This window comes from Cotesia glomerata, linkage group LG4, assembly GCF_020080835.1.
Source record: "Cotesia glomerata isolate CgM1 linkage group LG4, MPM_Cglom_v2.3, whole genome shotgun sequence".
Taxonomy (NCBI): domain Eukaryota; kingdom Metazoa; phylum Arthropoda; class Insecta; order Hymenoptera; family Braconidae; genus Cotesia; species Cotesia glomerata.
In genome coordinates this window covers 11,166,603-11,180,864 of record NC_058161.1, presented here as the reverse complement: position 1 = coordinate 11,180,864, position 14,262 = coordinate 11,166,603, and the positions used below count along the sequence as shown (strand labels likewise).

The 14,262-nt window shown below is 33.4% G+C and overlaps 1 protein-coding gene and 1 pseudogene across 1 annotated transcript; one reads left to right on the top strand and one right to left on the bottom strand.

Annotated features, from left to right (window-relative positions):
- Window positions 1-488: 488 nt before the first annotated feature.
- LOC123263403 (tyrosine-protein phosphatase non-receptor type 9-like) lies at window positions 489-2,226 on the top strand. The gene has a single exon (XM_044726150.1). The coding sequence runs from the start codon at window positions 1,102-1,104 to the stop codon at window positions 1,867-1,869; it is 768 nt and encodes a 255-aa protein (XP_044582085.1). The 5' UTR covers window positions 489-1,101; the 3' UTR covers window positions 1,870-2,226.
- Window positions 2,227-7,769: 5,543 nt separating this feature from the next.
- On the bottom strand, window positions 7,770-9,213 carry LOC123263412 (annotated as a pseudogene).
- Between the last annotated feature and the right edge of the window lie 5,049 nt (window positions 9,214-14,262).

Below are 14,262 nucleotides of genomic sequence, written 5' to 3'. Positions count from 1 at the left end.
TTTTTAACTTAACTGATTAAACATTCACAAGTTATAACAATGTTGTTATTTATTTGATTCAATTGATTTTCTCAATGATTGGTATTTTGTCATCAACTGCATAGTAAACGTGTCTTTACATTAGTGATTGTAATCATCAAGTCAAATACTTGGAGTTCAGTAGAGTTTTTTTTGTTAAGATATCATGAAGTATGATTCGTCTATTACTGGTTCAATTCCCAGCGGTAGATTTATATTATTTCAAAATCAGGCATTCGTTCTAGAATATCCTCGATAAATTTAAGCTACGTCAATAGAATCTATATCAATATTTGTTTATAATTCATATGCATTATAGTAGGAGCTAAAAGTTAGATGTTTATATTGTACATTGTTTGTAAATGAAAATTATTGTGTTTTGTATTTAAGAACGCATTCTCGGCTAGGGTTTCAGTCACTAAATTTTGTTATTGGCAAAAAAATAAAAATGAAAAAACATGTAAGTATACTATTTTTAATTTCTTCTCAAAGTAAATAGTAAAATTATTTAAATTCAAAGCCCTGGTTCAATTTTCAAAAGTAAATAAGTGGTTCTATTTTCTGTTGCAGTCACTTATTATTCGAATAACTGGTGCTACCCGAATATAAATTAAGTTGTATCGTGATAGAATCAACTACTTAAAATCTAGGAAGAATTTCCTCCAGCTCAATCTCAATACCTCTGTTATAAAGAATGAAATTGAGGAGATAGATGTAGAAATCTCAAATCATAACACTGCAATCATGCAAATATACTGTCTATGTGGTTTTCTACCCTTGGATATTTACATGTTATAATAATAAGAAGCTTCTATCCATGAAATTTTACCGAAACTGAAATTTACACAATATTATTCTGTGATAATAGCTAGATTGATATACGCGCGACCTTGATATTAACACTGCATACGCTCACGTGTTTATGTACCAACGTATTCCAAGTTCATTAGCGCTCAGCTCTGATATATAAACACCAGATTTGACGCTCTCGCCTTATTTTATTAGCGTCTGTCGCCCTAATCAGATCTGACTCGCTGCAGTAAATATTCGGTGTGAACAGTAACGAAAGAAAAGCAATTTAAAATGAACGGCGCTGTGCAATTGTGCATCAGTGCAAGCTATCCAAATTTTCAACAAATCGTACAACAAGAATATCATCAGATTACACGCAACCAAGAAATCGGCACATCTGGGTTTTTTGAAAACAGAGACGAACACAAAAGCCACAATCTCTACTACGTCGATGGATTTCAAGATGAGAAGAAATTCTTATGCACTGGACATCCAACAGGAAATTCAGTAGAAGACTTTTTCAAGACCTTGTGGAAGGAACACATTCATATCATCGTATCGCTATCGAGACCAACGTTAAACAATGCCAACCAGTGTTACCAGTACTGGTCAAAAGAACAAAACGGCGTTCTTCAAGCTGGGCAGTACCAAATGAAAACCGTGAAAATAAAGAAAATTAATAATTTCGTGGTAACTGAGTTACATCTGAAGCATGGAAATGGACCTTCACTTCAACTCTGCCACTTTTTATACAGTGACTGGACTGTGAGTGACGTTCCTTGTGATGTGACTAAGTTCTTTCAATTCATTCTGAAAGTGAACCATCTAAGTGAAATGGCCAAACGAGCACTCAAACTTCATCAAGTTTCTATGAGTCCTATTGTTGTACATAGCACCCATGGAAGTAGTAAAATCGGCACGATTTGTGCGTCAGATTTCGCTATCTATCAAATAAACCGTATGGCATGGATGTCGCTACCGAATATTGTGACAGACATTCGACGCCAGTTACGTTCCCAAGTTATGTCGCCTGAACAATACTATTTCTGTACTATATAGTTCTATACTCTTTGTCTCTTATTAGGTTCAATACCGCTATCACAGGGAAAAATACATCATAATATTACTGTTGTAGCATATGTGATAACATAGAATTTTAAGTACTATCGTAATGTTGTGTGTAAACTAGCTGTAACACAGATAAGATACTCATAAATCTCATTATATTTGTAACTAGGTTTAGTTTTCATAATAAATGTTTACTGAAGTCTAGTCATTTCATTTCCTTAATCTAGGACATTCCTAAGTTCAATAGGCCAAACTTCACTGTGCTACTTACACATAACAACGCAATAAACAAGTTGAAAACAATACCTACATATACCCCGCGGCCGTTCACCCGTTCTAACATTGCTGCGTAAATAGTGGGTCATTCAACTTGTTCTTCGTCATATACTATTATAACATCATATAATTCGTCCTTAGTTAATCATTTTGTTATTGTGCTATTTAATATCTCCATGCGCGCATAACACTACTACGTGTACACTATCAACAATGTAAAAATAGTAGCATAAAACAACTACCTATCTCGTTCGCACACGGTAAAAACCGGTGCGAGCGGAGCTGCGAACATGACCTTGGTCAACGTCAATGTCGGTAGCCATTAATATTAGTGTAATGTTATTTTTAACGAGCGTAGCAAACAATTCGAGGCCAGTATGTTTAATATATGTCGCCGGGTTTATTTGATGCTAATATTTTTCACGCCTCACCATGCGGAAGTTGTGAGAGTGCTCCCCGCTAAATATACTTTTCACAATTTGCTACTATAAATATTTTTAGTAGAGATGTCAAGGTGACGTAGGGAGGCTGCTGACGTTTGCTGAGTAGAGCCAAGCCCTTAAATTGTACGTAACATGACGATTACAGCAGAGACGGACCCATACAGGAAAATACGATGGGGCCAGATATGGGCCACGCTTGGCGCAATGCTGTCTATCTCTGGCCCATGCTTGTAAACCCGCTTTGGCCCAGCCTTGGTAGAAGTCTGGAATGATAACAGGGTGCTAAGCTTGGTTGCCAAGACTGGCCCAATCATGATAACCAAGACTGGCCCAAGATTGTTAACCAAGACTGGCCCAAGTTTGTTAACCAAGACTGGTCCAAGTTTTTAAGCTAAAGCAAGCCCAGGCTTATTTACCACTATAGAATTTACTAAAAGAAGTAGATTATAAAATATATTTAGAATCTAATTGTTTAATATTAAACCAAATTAGGGTTAAGAACCCAATTTCGAATAAATTAAATTCTCTGAAATAAAATAGTAAAATTCTACGAAACGGTTAAATTATTTTGTATAAAATGAGTAGTTTTTAGTTGAAATGATAAAAAAGGAAATTTTTAATTGTCATTGATTTATTTAAATTTTGATGTAGAGCTAACGCAAGTTTAGACGACTGAACTCTTAATTTAGACCTAACTTTCGCTAATTAGAGAAATAAAGTGAAATTCGCATTTGCCCTAACCGAGATTCGAACCCGAGCCGCGCGCTTGCCAGACCGATAACTAACCCCTATGCCGTACGACCGATAAATTGATATATCTCATCATTCATATGAACTAAATCTATATGATGACGGAGCGTGACGGTTTATTAATTATATAATTTATGTTATTTAATATTGTGTTTTGATGAAAATGATCTATTTTTTACAAATGTTTAGTAATTAAAAAAAAGCAAAAGTCAAGTTCTTATATTACTTTAGACTTTGTAAATCATTCTGTATATTTTTAATATCATATTATGAATTTTAATTTTTAAAATTATTAATATTAAAAATTCAACTGTAAATTATTATATTTTAATTTTTTTAAGACCATATCAATTTTGATGATACACAATTGTTTTGTTTAAAAAATAAATTTTCAATTTCAACATTTGCTATCAAATATTCGCTAAGCAATAAATATTTACTGTTCCAAATTCTGTTAGTTAATGATTAATTAAGTTTGGATTTTCTATTAAATGACCAAAGTTAGGTTGCTCAATTCTGGCTCAAGTCTGGGTCTCCATTCGAAAGCCAAGGCTAGGCTTCCCAGTCTTGGCTAACGCTCGGGTGATCATTGCGTCGGCCAAAGATATGTTTCCCAGTCCTGGCCCAAGCCTGGGTCGCCATATCACAATGTCACGTGAATATAAAGACTTCAAAACCCAAGTTAAGGTGTCTCTAGGTTTGGCCGAAACTGGGTTATTCAGTCGAGGCCCATGTTAGGGTTACTATTCAACGGCCGAGGTTAGGTTATACAATCTTGGTCCAAGTTAGGGTTACCATCCAACGGTCAAGGCTAGGTCATTCAGTCTTGGCCCATGTTAGGGTTACCATTCAACAGCCGAGGTTAGGTTACACAAACTTGGCCCAAGTTAGGGTGACTGTAGGATTGGCCAAGGCTAGGTTATCCAGTCTTGGCCCATGTTAGAGTTACCATCCAACGGCCGAGGTTAGGTTACACAAACTTGACCCAAGTTAGGGTGACGCTAGGCTTGGCCAAGGCTAGGTTATTCAGTCTTGGCCCAAACCTGGGTAATCATTGGAATGGCCACGGCTGATTGCCCAGTTATGGCCCGGGCATGGGACAATATAGGTTTGCCAAGATGAGCTTCCCAATAATGTCCCAGGCTAAAAATGATGTCACTTATGAGTGTTGAAATTTTTACCGGTTTTTAAGGTTGCGTGCGTGCGTATCTGTGTATGTTGATAATATGAGTTTCACTATCATCTTTCGAGACTCGGGTACGTCACAAGTTACCAAGGTCAACGACAAATATAATATGCTAAAACACTCGCGCTTGTGTCGATTACGTAAGATGACATAATCGAGTTTTTATTTGGATCTCAGTATTCTATTGCAATGCAGTTTTAAAATACGCTAAAAAAGATTTTATTTGTAAAATTTTCGGGTCGAATTTCTTTTTGAGTTTTCAAACTCTATTTTTTTGTAAATTTCGACATGAAAACTAATACTGGTAGCCGTCAATAGAAGTTAGTATGGATTTTCTTTTGATTCTACTAGTAATGTTCGCTATGTGAAAATTTAGGAACTTAGAAAAATTTTAACGTTTAAGTCCCACAGTTTAAGACTACAGTGTGCGTGCAATTGTTCTAAGCGCAAGATAGTCTCATTCACAAAGCTTATCTAGAATTTAATGTATGTTTTCATCGCTTTAATATTCATGCACATCAGTACAAAACCGATCTAAGATATTCTTAACTGTTAAAAATCCTATACCAATTCACGGCATTTTAGTTTTTATCCAAATTATATGTTATTTATTATTAAATAGCTGAATTTGAATCGTGAGCAACTTGCGATTAAACAATGAATTAAAAGGATTTTAATAAAAATTATATATTACATTTTAATAGCTTTCGGAATTTTGAACAAAAATCCTGAATAAAGTTACTCTTGATATCTTTACATAGAGGCATTCCTTAAACTGGTCCTGGTGGAACCCTTTACTTTTATATTCTTATTTCCGACCCTATAGTAGGGACATGACTCCTCGCATGAATTCACACTAACCCAGCTATGATCCCCTCCTTAGTAGGTCGCAGGCTGAAAGAAAAACGATTAGAATAATTAGAATTTTAATTCGCAGCAATACGAGAATTTATGGGAATGAATACACATCACTGTGAGTGTATGTCATCGTCTTTTATTTATATTATTTCCAATTATGTTATGCTAATGTGTTTGTGACGCATTGTATTTATTAGAATAATTTATAGTTAAAACATATTTCTTACAACCCAAAATGTTTGTCAAGCTTAAGTCGTTAATGAGTGGAATAAATTATTAAAATTAATGCAAATTGTTAACAACAACAATGTTTATTGATCAGGAACAAAACATTGTAAAAATATGTAATTTTAAAGATTAATAAGCTCGATTTAAGTGATGAAGGTTCAAAAATATTGTTACCGATAGAGGATCTAGTAAATAGTCAATTCTTATTTAGTTCTGTAATTTACTGACCAGATTATTGTTTCGCGGCGTTGAAAGTTTATGATACCTATATAGATAGTTTCGTTGAACAAACAGGATTAATAAAAAAAAATTAGATTTACAAATCAAAAATAGAAGTTATTCAGTTTTTTGACACATAAAAACATGAATTAATAAACAATCATGCAGTTTCTTTGCTGATCCACTTGTTTAAAAAAAAATTGAAACTAAAAATTAAAAAATCGAATATAATAAGAGAATAATGCATTCTGTAGGTAATGTTCTCATTACCTACAGAATTCTATCGAATCCTAGATTACCACTCCTATGGAGAGGCTAGATTCTGGGCAAGTTAGCTTATTCTTAATTCCTAAGGCTCATAAGCGAAAGATCGAGTAGGAAGACTCAGTATTTCATGTGCTTTAAAACTGAAATGAAACAAACTTATTTTTTCAAAATGATTTAATGTAAATACTGCATACAATTTATAGACGTCCTTAAATCACAAAATGTAAATATTTAAAGACCATCTGTGTTGATCTAGTACAACTGTGCATAAATTTCGATCTCATATATCACACAGTTTGGTAGGTAATAATCCGAACAAAAACAGTTTCACTGTAAAAAAAAACCGCGCCAAGTCTACGTTCATAAGAATTCAAAAAAAAAATAATCGTTTTTTACAAAAAAATATGAAATCAAAAAAACTCCAAGTACTGTTTATAACTTTGTAAAAACATGAAAAAAAGTTAGTAGCAAGTTTAAATTTAATGAAAATCTTTTTTAACGTACTTGGCATATGTCATTGAATACCCCAAATTTTTAGAACTTAAGACATTAACGTTTTCTATATGTTTGTGCATATGAAATTAAATATCGCTTCCGAAAAAATTTGGGGTACTCAATGACGTATGCTGGCGCTTAATGACCGAAACATAATCCCATAGTTACGTCTGGCATTTAAAAACTTGGCGCCTAAAGTTTACTTATCCAGTTACTACAGTGTATATAAAATTTCTCGCGTCGCACTCTAGTGTGTAGAAATAGAAACTGTTAAAACTTAATTTTAGACTAGAGTTTTCGGTCTACCTATGAAATTACTGCACATAAGCATTTTTTATAGTCTATGAATGTCAGATTTTGCACCGAAAAAAGTTCTAAAACTAAAAATTTACGTTGCTATAGTTTATGCTGCTTGAATTTATTAATTGAAAATAGAATTCATTAAAAAGTATGTAAAAAGTAGATGATTAACAGTTTATTAAGATGTAGTCTATTATTAAAAAATATAACTTTTAATATAGTTATTATAATAAATATATAGAATTTTCTAACCCTAAAATCAGGCTCTGCTTACGGTATAGTACTCGGTAGGCTGGCGTTTGAACGGTGCTTGGCGCCAGACTTCTATCGAGTCTGTAGATAATTAATTTTTACGGAGAACATTTGATACCTATCACATGATGCTATGTTTAGTTAATGGTATAACAAGTGCTGTGTCATTAATATTTTAAGTATAGAACGTAGTACATTGGGTACAATATTTGAATTACATTTCTTTTTCGTGTAATTTAACGAACACACAGTGAACTATGCCAAGATACTTAAACGTCTTCAAAAAATATTCTTTTATTTCAATGACAATAGATCCATAATCTTTATGCGTATCCGTCTGTTTTGTAACACTAGTATAAACATATTTCGTGAATATTTGAACTGTTTCATTAAATGTCAATAAATTCTTACACTTTATGTGCTCTCGGTGGTTTTATGACAGTTTTATAAGCACATTCCATGAATATTTGTAGTATTTGCTTAAAAAATAATATTCAGTTTTATTTTCAGAACAGCTTAGTGAACTAGTTTTCTAGCCCGAGATTTGCTACACAGTCTTACAAAAAACCATTGTATTTCGTTATGAATAGCCAAAAATATAGCTTATGTCCATAACATTTATATAAATAATTGTTTATAAATAAAAATATTCAAATAATACGATATAGACAGTGAATAACAAAAATACTAATCACCATCATAAAATGGTGCAGAATACATGTAAAGATAATATGTATGAATACAAACTCCGCGTCTACAGCGACAAGGTGATCTTTACTTACAGCACTAGCTAGATTACTATCTATTTTTCAAATTTTGTTACTTAGTTAAATTGGTGTAATTTGATAACATATTACTGACATTGCTTCATGTAATTGACACAATTGTATTTCCTAACCTACGTGATAACGCGCTTAGCGAGTTGATTCTATCCTAGCGGGGTGTCAATTTTCGTGGACAACGCGATTGAGTTAAGTAATACAACTGACCTCGGCTCGTTAACCTTCCGTCACTCGTTCAATACTCATTGTCGCCTTTATTATATATTTATACGTTTTCTTCACAATTCTTGACACAAATGAGGTTGAAAAATCGAAAACCATAAATTAGACATCAAGCATAATAAAATTGACAATCAGTATCTATGTAAACGATTCCCAGAGGATCAGTTTTTTTTATATTCGAGTCTATTCCTTTTAAGTAAATTATATAGCTTGTAATAACCGATTAAGAATAAATACAAGTATTTAACTGAAAATGCTACTTATTTAATAGATCGAACACTCGCCGCGCGACTAGAGAAGGTTTAAAAAATGAAGCGACTGATGAAGGGTTAAGTAATTTATTGACTCTTGACTGCCCAATAATAAGATGATAGAACACGTGTTACCGGTCAAAAAAGTTCTTTCGCAGTCTGACACTTATCACATCACTTAGAATTCACCTGAACCGCCATTAGTAACATGATCGTCACAAACGGCTCCATTGGATTTAAGAATATCCATCATTCTTTGATCACGAAAAAGTACGCTAGGTGATACGGAGTCATATGAGCATAGTTGATAGCGATCAAATTAGCTTTCAAGTCTCGGCACAGCCACTCAGCTAGTTCATAGTTTTTTGAGCTAACAGCGATGTGCAGCAACGAATCTCCAGTTAAAGACTCTCTTGCGGAGACATCTGCGCCCATATTCAGAAGCAGTTCGATTTTCATCACTGCATTGTTAAGGTCAAATCTCGCCACTATGTGGGTGCATAATCTTCCATGATGGTCGTACTCACGAACCAAATGTCTAACATAGCTAAGAAAGGGTACGGACTCCATGAACTCGAATATATTTCCCGAACGACAAATTGAGAAAAAACGATTTTTCTCTTCTTCAAATGTTACTGCGTCTTGAACTCTGTTAATTATGACATTGTTTCGCGCCATGGCACTTGATTTACAGTAAGGTAGTTGAGGCGTGTTAACGTCGACACAGGCGAATTGTAACTGGCTTAATAGGCAGCCCTACTATCGGTGTAAACGATTGGTAAAATTCGATGCGGTTTCGAGTTTAAAAATAGCAAGTAATACATTTTTATAAGTTTATATTGATAAATATTTATACTAAGCTTTCGTCGATCATACTTTGTAAATATATTTGAGTTTGAAGATAGACTATTATTACGTCTATATACATAGATAGACGTATTGAAATCTTTTTATATAGTTTCGTCTATTCGTTAATCCCAACCAATAACGCTAAAGTAGTGTAAAAGGATGGATAAATGCAAATCTGTGTGACCCTATCAGAATAAAATCCAAGTAGATTCTAGATTACTACTTCTAACCAGAGACTAGATTTATAGAGTTCTTGCTGTTGACTCGATCGACCACGGAATTCAAGGAGATTTTTAAAAGTATATAGCGGTCACAAGGATAATACTTTCTCCAATTATTGAAATAATCTACTGGCGTAGCGACAGATGCCTGAGATTTATGATGAAATTACCATAATCCAACCAGTAGCCTGAGGAAATTCAACAAAGTAAGCTTTAACAACAACGTCAAATCATAGCAGTCATTAAGACATTGTAAGATCGTCCTAGATTATTTTACAATTTTTGTTTTTGCGAAATATTTTTTTATTAATAAATAAAGCGTGAAAATATAATTAATCAACAATAAAAATTAAAGTGCTTATGTAAGAGTTACCGCAATTATAACGCACAGAACATTAGTTGCAAGGTCATTATCGAAATAGCAAAGTCGTAACTCCAGGTCAGTGCCTTCGTTGATAAAACAGTTAATGGTTTATTTGCGAGTATCGTAAATAAACTGTTGGTATACTTAATGTCTGCATTTTATCAGGTTAGTTTATTTACGTAATCATTGGTGAGATAAGTGGGAAGATAAAAAACAACTTAAATATTGATCAGACTCATTAATAATCTGGTTATAGGCCAATTTACATTCAAATGTTCTTATTGCCCATTTGTTACGAGAATTAGTGTTCAAATTATCTGCCAAAATACACAATTGGCAACATACTATTTTGTTTATCAGCTATTACATATTTAAGGATACAATTGCATGCCAAGTCTGACCACCAGTTTCACAAATGATTGTGTATCAGAAGTAATGAGAGCAGCTGCGCTGTGGGCATAGTTTTAGAAAATTATTACTTCTTCAATTGATCATAATAAACACGGAAAAATTGCAGTAATCTGAATGAGAGGGGATTGCTTAGCATAAGTTACGTATCACCTGCCAACTACCTGGAACTATGAGCGGAGAAAAGGTAAGCCATATGATGATCCGAAAGTAGCCATAATTTTCGTACATCCTTAATGGGCTCTATTATGGCAGTCATAACCTGTTATTAATTATGAACACATTCCATGTCTAGGCTAGATTCGCTCGAATACGGTTTGCACGCAGTTATTGTGCGATCATTCGAAGTCACTAGTCATCTATTGGTTTAATCGATGTAAGTCCTACGGATTATTTTTGCATTGTGTGCCAGTCGTTAATGTCTTAGATAAGTAAATCAATCAGTCAATGTTTGAAAGTAATTCTTTTCTTGATTGTTTTAGAAAATTGAACCTATAAATACATAGTTATAAATTTGTTTTAGTGCTTCGAGGAATCGTATAAAACGAAAGCATCTGCGAAGACAGCACACACGGAGAAAAAAGTGTTGCTATTATTACGATACAGTATAGTGATGATCACGATCCACGTATGACTATACTTTAGATGCGCATATGTCCAATCTAGTGGATCGTGATTATCACGATCCACATGGATTCGGATATTGAATGTCTATATTGCTATGGTTTATAGATGATTATTAGTTGTTTTTGATTAATTGTTAATTATATGTTATTGCAGATTAATTTTTTTTTTAGTTTTTCGTATATTATTGTTATAAACATAAATACGAATTCCTTGTATAGCTTTATTAGTTTAAAATTTTTGTGTAGTTTATATGACAGTCAAGACTTAGGTTAGGTTTAAAAATGTTTAAATAATGACTGACAGCAGTTGGAATTTATTTTATATGACTTTTTTTTTTATTTTTAAAAATATTAGCCTACAAATTTGTATTATTGATATATTCATTAAAAATACGCAATTATATTTATCATAAAAAAAATATTTTTTAATGGAATCTTTACTTCTTTATAACTCCATGTACTTTATGAAAAAAATAACATATATTTTTGCGTAAAGTAGTATGGGACCAAATTATTTATGCTAAAAACCTTTATGAAAACACAAATGTTATTTATTTAATACAATATATAATAATGTTCATTGGTTTTCTTTATAAACGCAGTAGAATTATATACAATAACCACGGACACAGCATTAATACAGTTAACATAGGAAGATTTATTTTCTTTACTAGACCTTCAAAAACGACACGAGTTTTTCAAGATTCCACTCGAGTAATTTATCAACAACCCAATTGTCCATATCGCTGTTAATATAAATTGGTGCAATTATCGCTATTTCATCATCAAAATTGTAATTAAATAAACTCGTAAGTTTAGGACTTGGTTATGTGTGGTAGCGCTGAACGCGTCGTGGATAGTGATAATCACGATCCGTTTCGATGTAGTAAGAAAACGGTTTGAGATATTCACTATACAGTTGAGCGTGGTATTCAGTATTCACTGTTTCGAGCATAACTGTATGCGTATGGTGAATATGACAATACTGTTTTGAGCTAATCACGATACTTCGTTCACGATCCACTGGATCGCTATAATAGCAATACTTTTTTCACCGTGCATAAGATTTTCGATCGCCACAGAGGACGAACTAACAAAATGGATGTCAAATACGTAGCTATTCATCATCGTGAATTAGCCACCTATATATTGGTACCAAAGCAATGGCCTAACCGTGCTAATAGCCTACTTTTGACTTTGGCAGAACAAATAATCGCTCAGTTTAATGAAGTGAGTCCGGTTGTGAGAATGTGTGACATACCAACCCGGTTAATTTGTCGAGTGGATGATAGTGGGTTCTACTATATATTCAATAAAGTGTCAAAAAAGTGAGTAGTTAAGAATACTCGAAATCTGCGAAGGACATAACGAAATGAATTAAACGTGTTGACTCTGATATTTTTTTTTTATTTCAGAGAAATGATTGGCACCTTTGTCTAAAATATTGTAGTTCCTGATAGCAAAGAAGATATCGAAATAGAAATCTTTAGCGGACAGTATCTTAATCGTATTTCATGGTCCGGTGATGGTATGCGTGCCATACCCAGTCCTCATCAAGTAGTTGTTACATGTTGCAAAGTTGAGTCAAATAAGCGCGGTGGTGAAATGATCTTTAAGTGAATATGTGTCTGACAATAATGGTCCTAAATTTATATATCGTTGTTGCTTAAAGTCAAAATATGGTAAAATGCTTAAATTATTTTGCAGGTCGCGTAAGCAAAAAGACATTTGCGACGTGTGCGGTAGATTTATTGGCGAAAAAAGTCGTTAGTTAGGCTTTGTTCTTGAAACATGTAAGTCAATTGTAAACTATAACTTACTTCTAAACTATATCTCTAATAGTTTTTTTAGTCCTGTGTAACGGTACATTTCATTTGATTTACCGGAGGCTGTTTCAAGGCTATCAGTCGGATGTTAGTATATGTGGAACACGTTACCGTTAAGTTTAAGACTGTGAGTGAGCGTAGTCTATCTCCAAGGGGCAAGGATGTGGAAGCTGAGCAAAGGTCAAATAAGCGCAAGCGCAGATTCTTAGAGAGTTAGAAAGAGTAGGACAGTATGAGTAGTCAGTATGAAATACTACGGCGTAGAGTGTATAACTTGAGTCGGCACTGTAGAGTGTAAAGCTGTACTTCTGAAGTATCTCAGATTCAGAATTCTTCATTCATTAATCTTATCTTTGTTGCAGGTTCAATTGAAAATTGTGGTACAGTTTCTCCGATTTCCATGGAAACTACTCGGTGAAGAAAATATAGTGTAATCAGTGCGATATGTTGTCTAGTGCCTATGTAAATACATCTGCGTTTTCGGTGTTCCATCGGTTCTATATGAAAAATTGACATGATAATCGGAATGATCGTTTTCCGAAGCCACTATCTGTAATATAAAAATAATGAGAATAATAAAGTTTATTTATCTTTTATTTATGAGTATTACTAACCAACCCACGATACTACTCTCATATAAACTGAGGTATTCATACTAATTAAGGAACGAATTGCCATTTAAAGTGAAACATACGATAAGTATGTTCTGCTATTTATAGTGGAGTGTATTAAAGAAAAAAACAGACCTACTATCTGAATTACTATCTGCAACGTACTCTTCGATCATCGAAAAGATTTCTATTAATAGATACCACTGCTCAGGCATTCTTGAAGTCACGTATTGTATTAGCCCATGGTTCCAAGTTGGTGGTCCCAAGTTTAGTATTCGAATCATACTTATTTAAAGAACAATAGAAAAAACGTAATAAAAAAGCTATAAAATTTCTTATGGCCCAACGCTTTATGAATACTGAGCCCAGCTTGAATAAATAGAAATAACGTCATTCGTTCCTTGCAGTGTGGTTAGATCGAGGATAAAAAGTTCCCCACCTCAGCATTATGTACCTTATCTGTTACACTGAGAGAAAAGTGCATAGTTAACTGAATCATAACATCACAATTATGAAAATATAGTTTTCTGATTTTTTTTTGTAGTTACTTAAACTATGCATTAATTTAAGTAACTATTGATAAATAGTTATATCGACTATATTTTAATAAGTATGCTTTTGTTATCGTGTTAAAACAAAAGTTATTACGTGACTGGAAGATTTTTACGGACAACGTCTCAGATAGCTAAATCCGGAAGAGCCCTTAGTGCGTAACCAAATGATCCGAGTTCGATTCTCCGGTCCGAGCTATCCTGAATTATTTTTTCTGTTTTCTGATTTAAAGTTAATCAAGATGGCAATTAAGCTGATATTTAACTGAAAATAGTTTAAGTAACTATTTATTGGGGTTCTAAATATAATAAATAATGTTAGGTACAAGAACTGCAATTAAATATGGTGATGCTATTTTAACTAGATTTTCCTAGTTCAGTTTGACTATATTTTTCTCT

What these genes read in the sequence shown, in the direction of transcription:
- LOC123263403 (XM_044726150.1), top strand. Translation starts at nt 1,102, where the DNA reads ATGAACGGCGCTGTGCAATTGTGCATCAGTGCAAGCTATCCAAATTTT.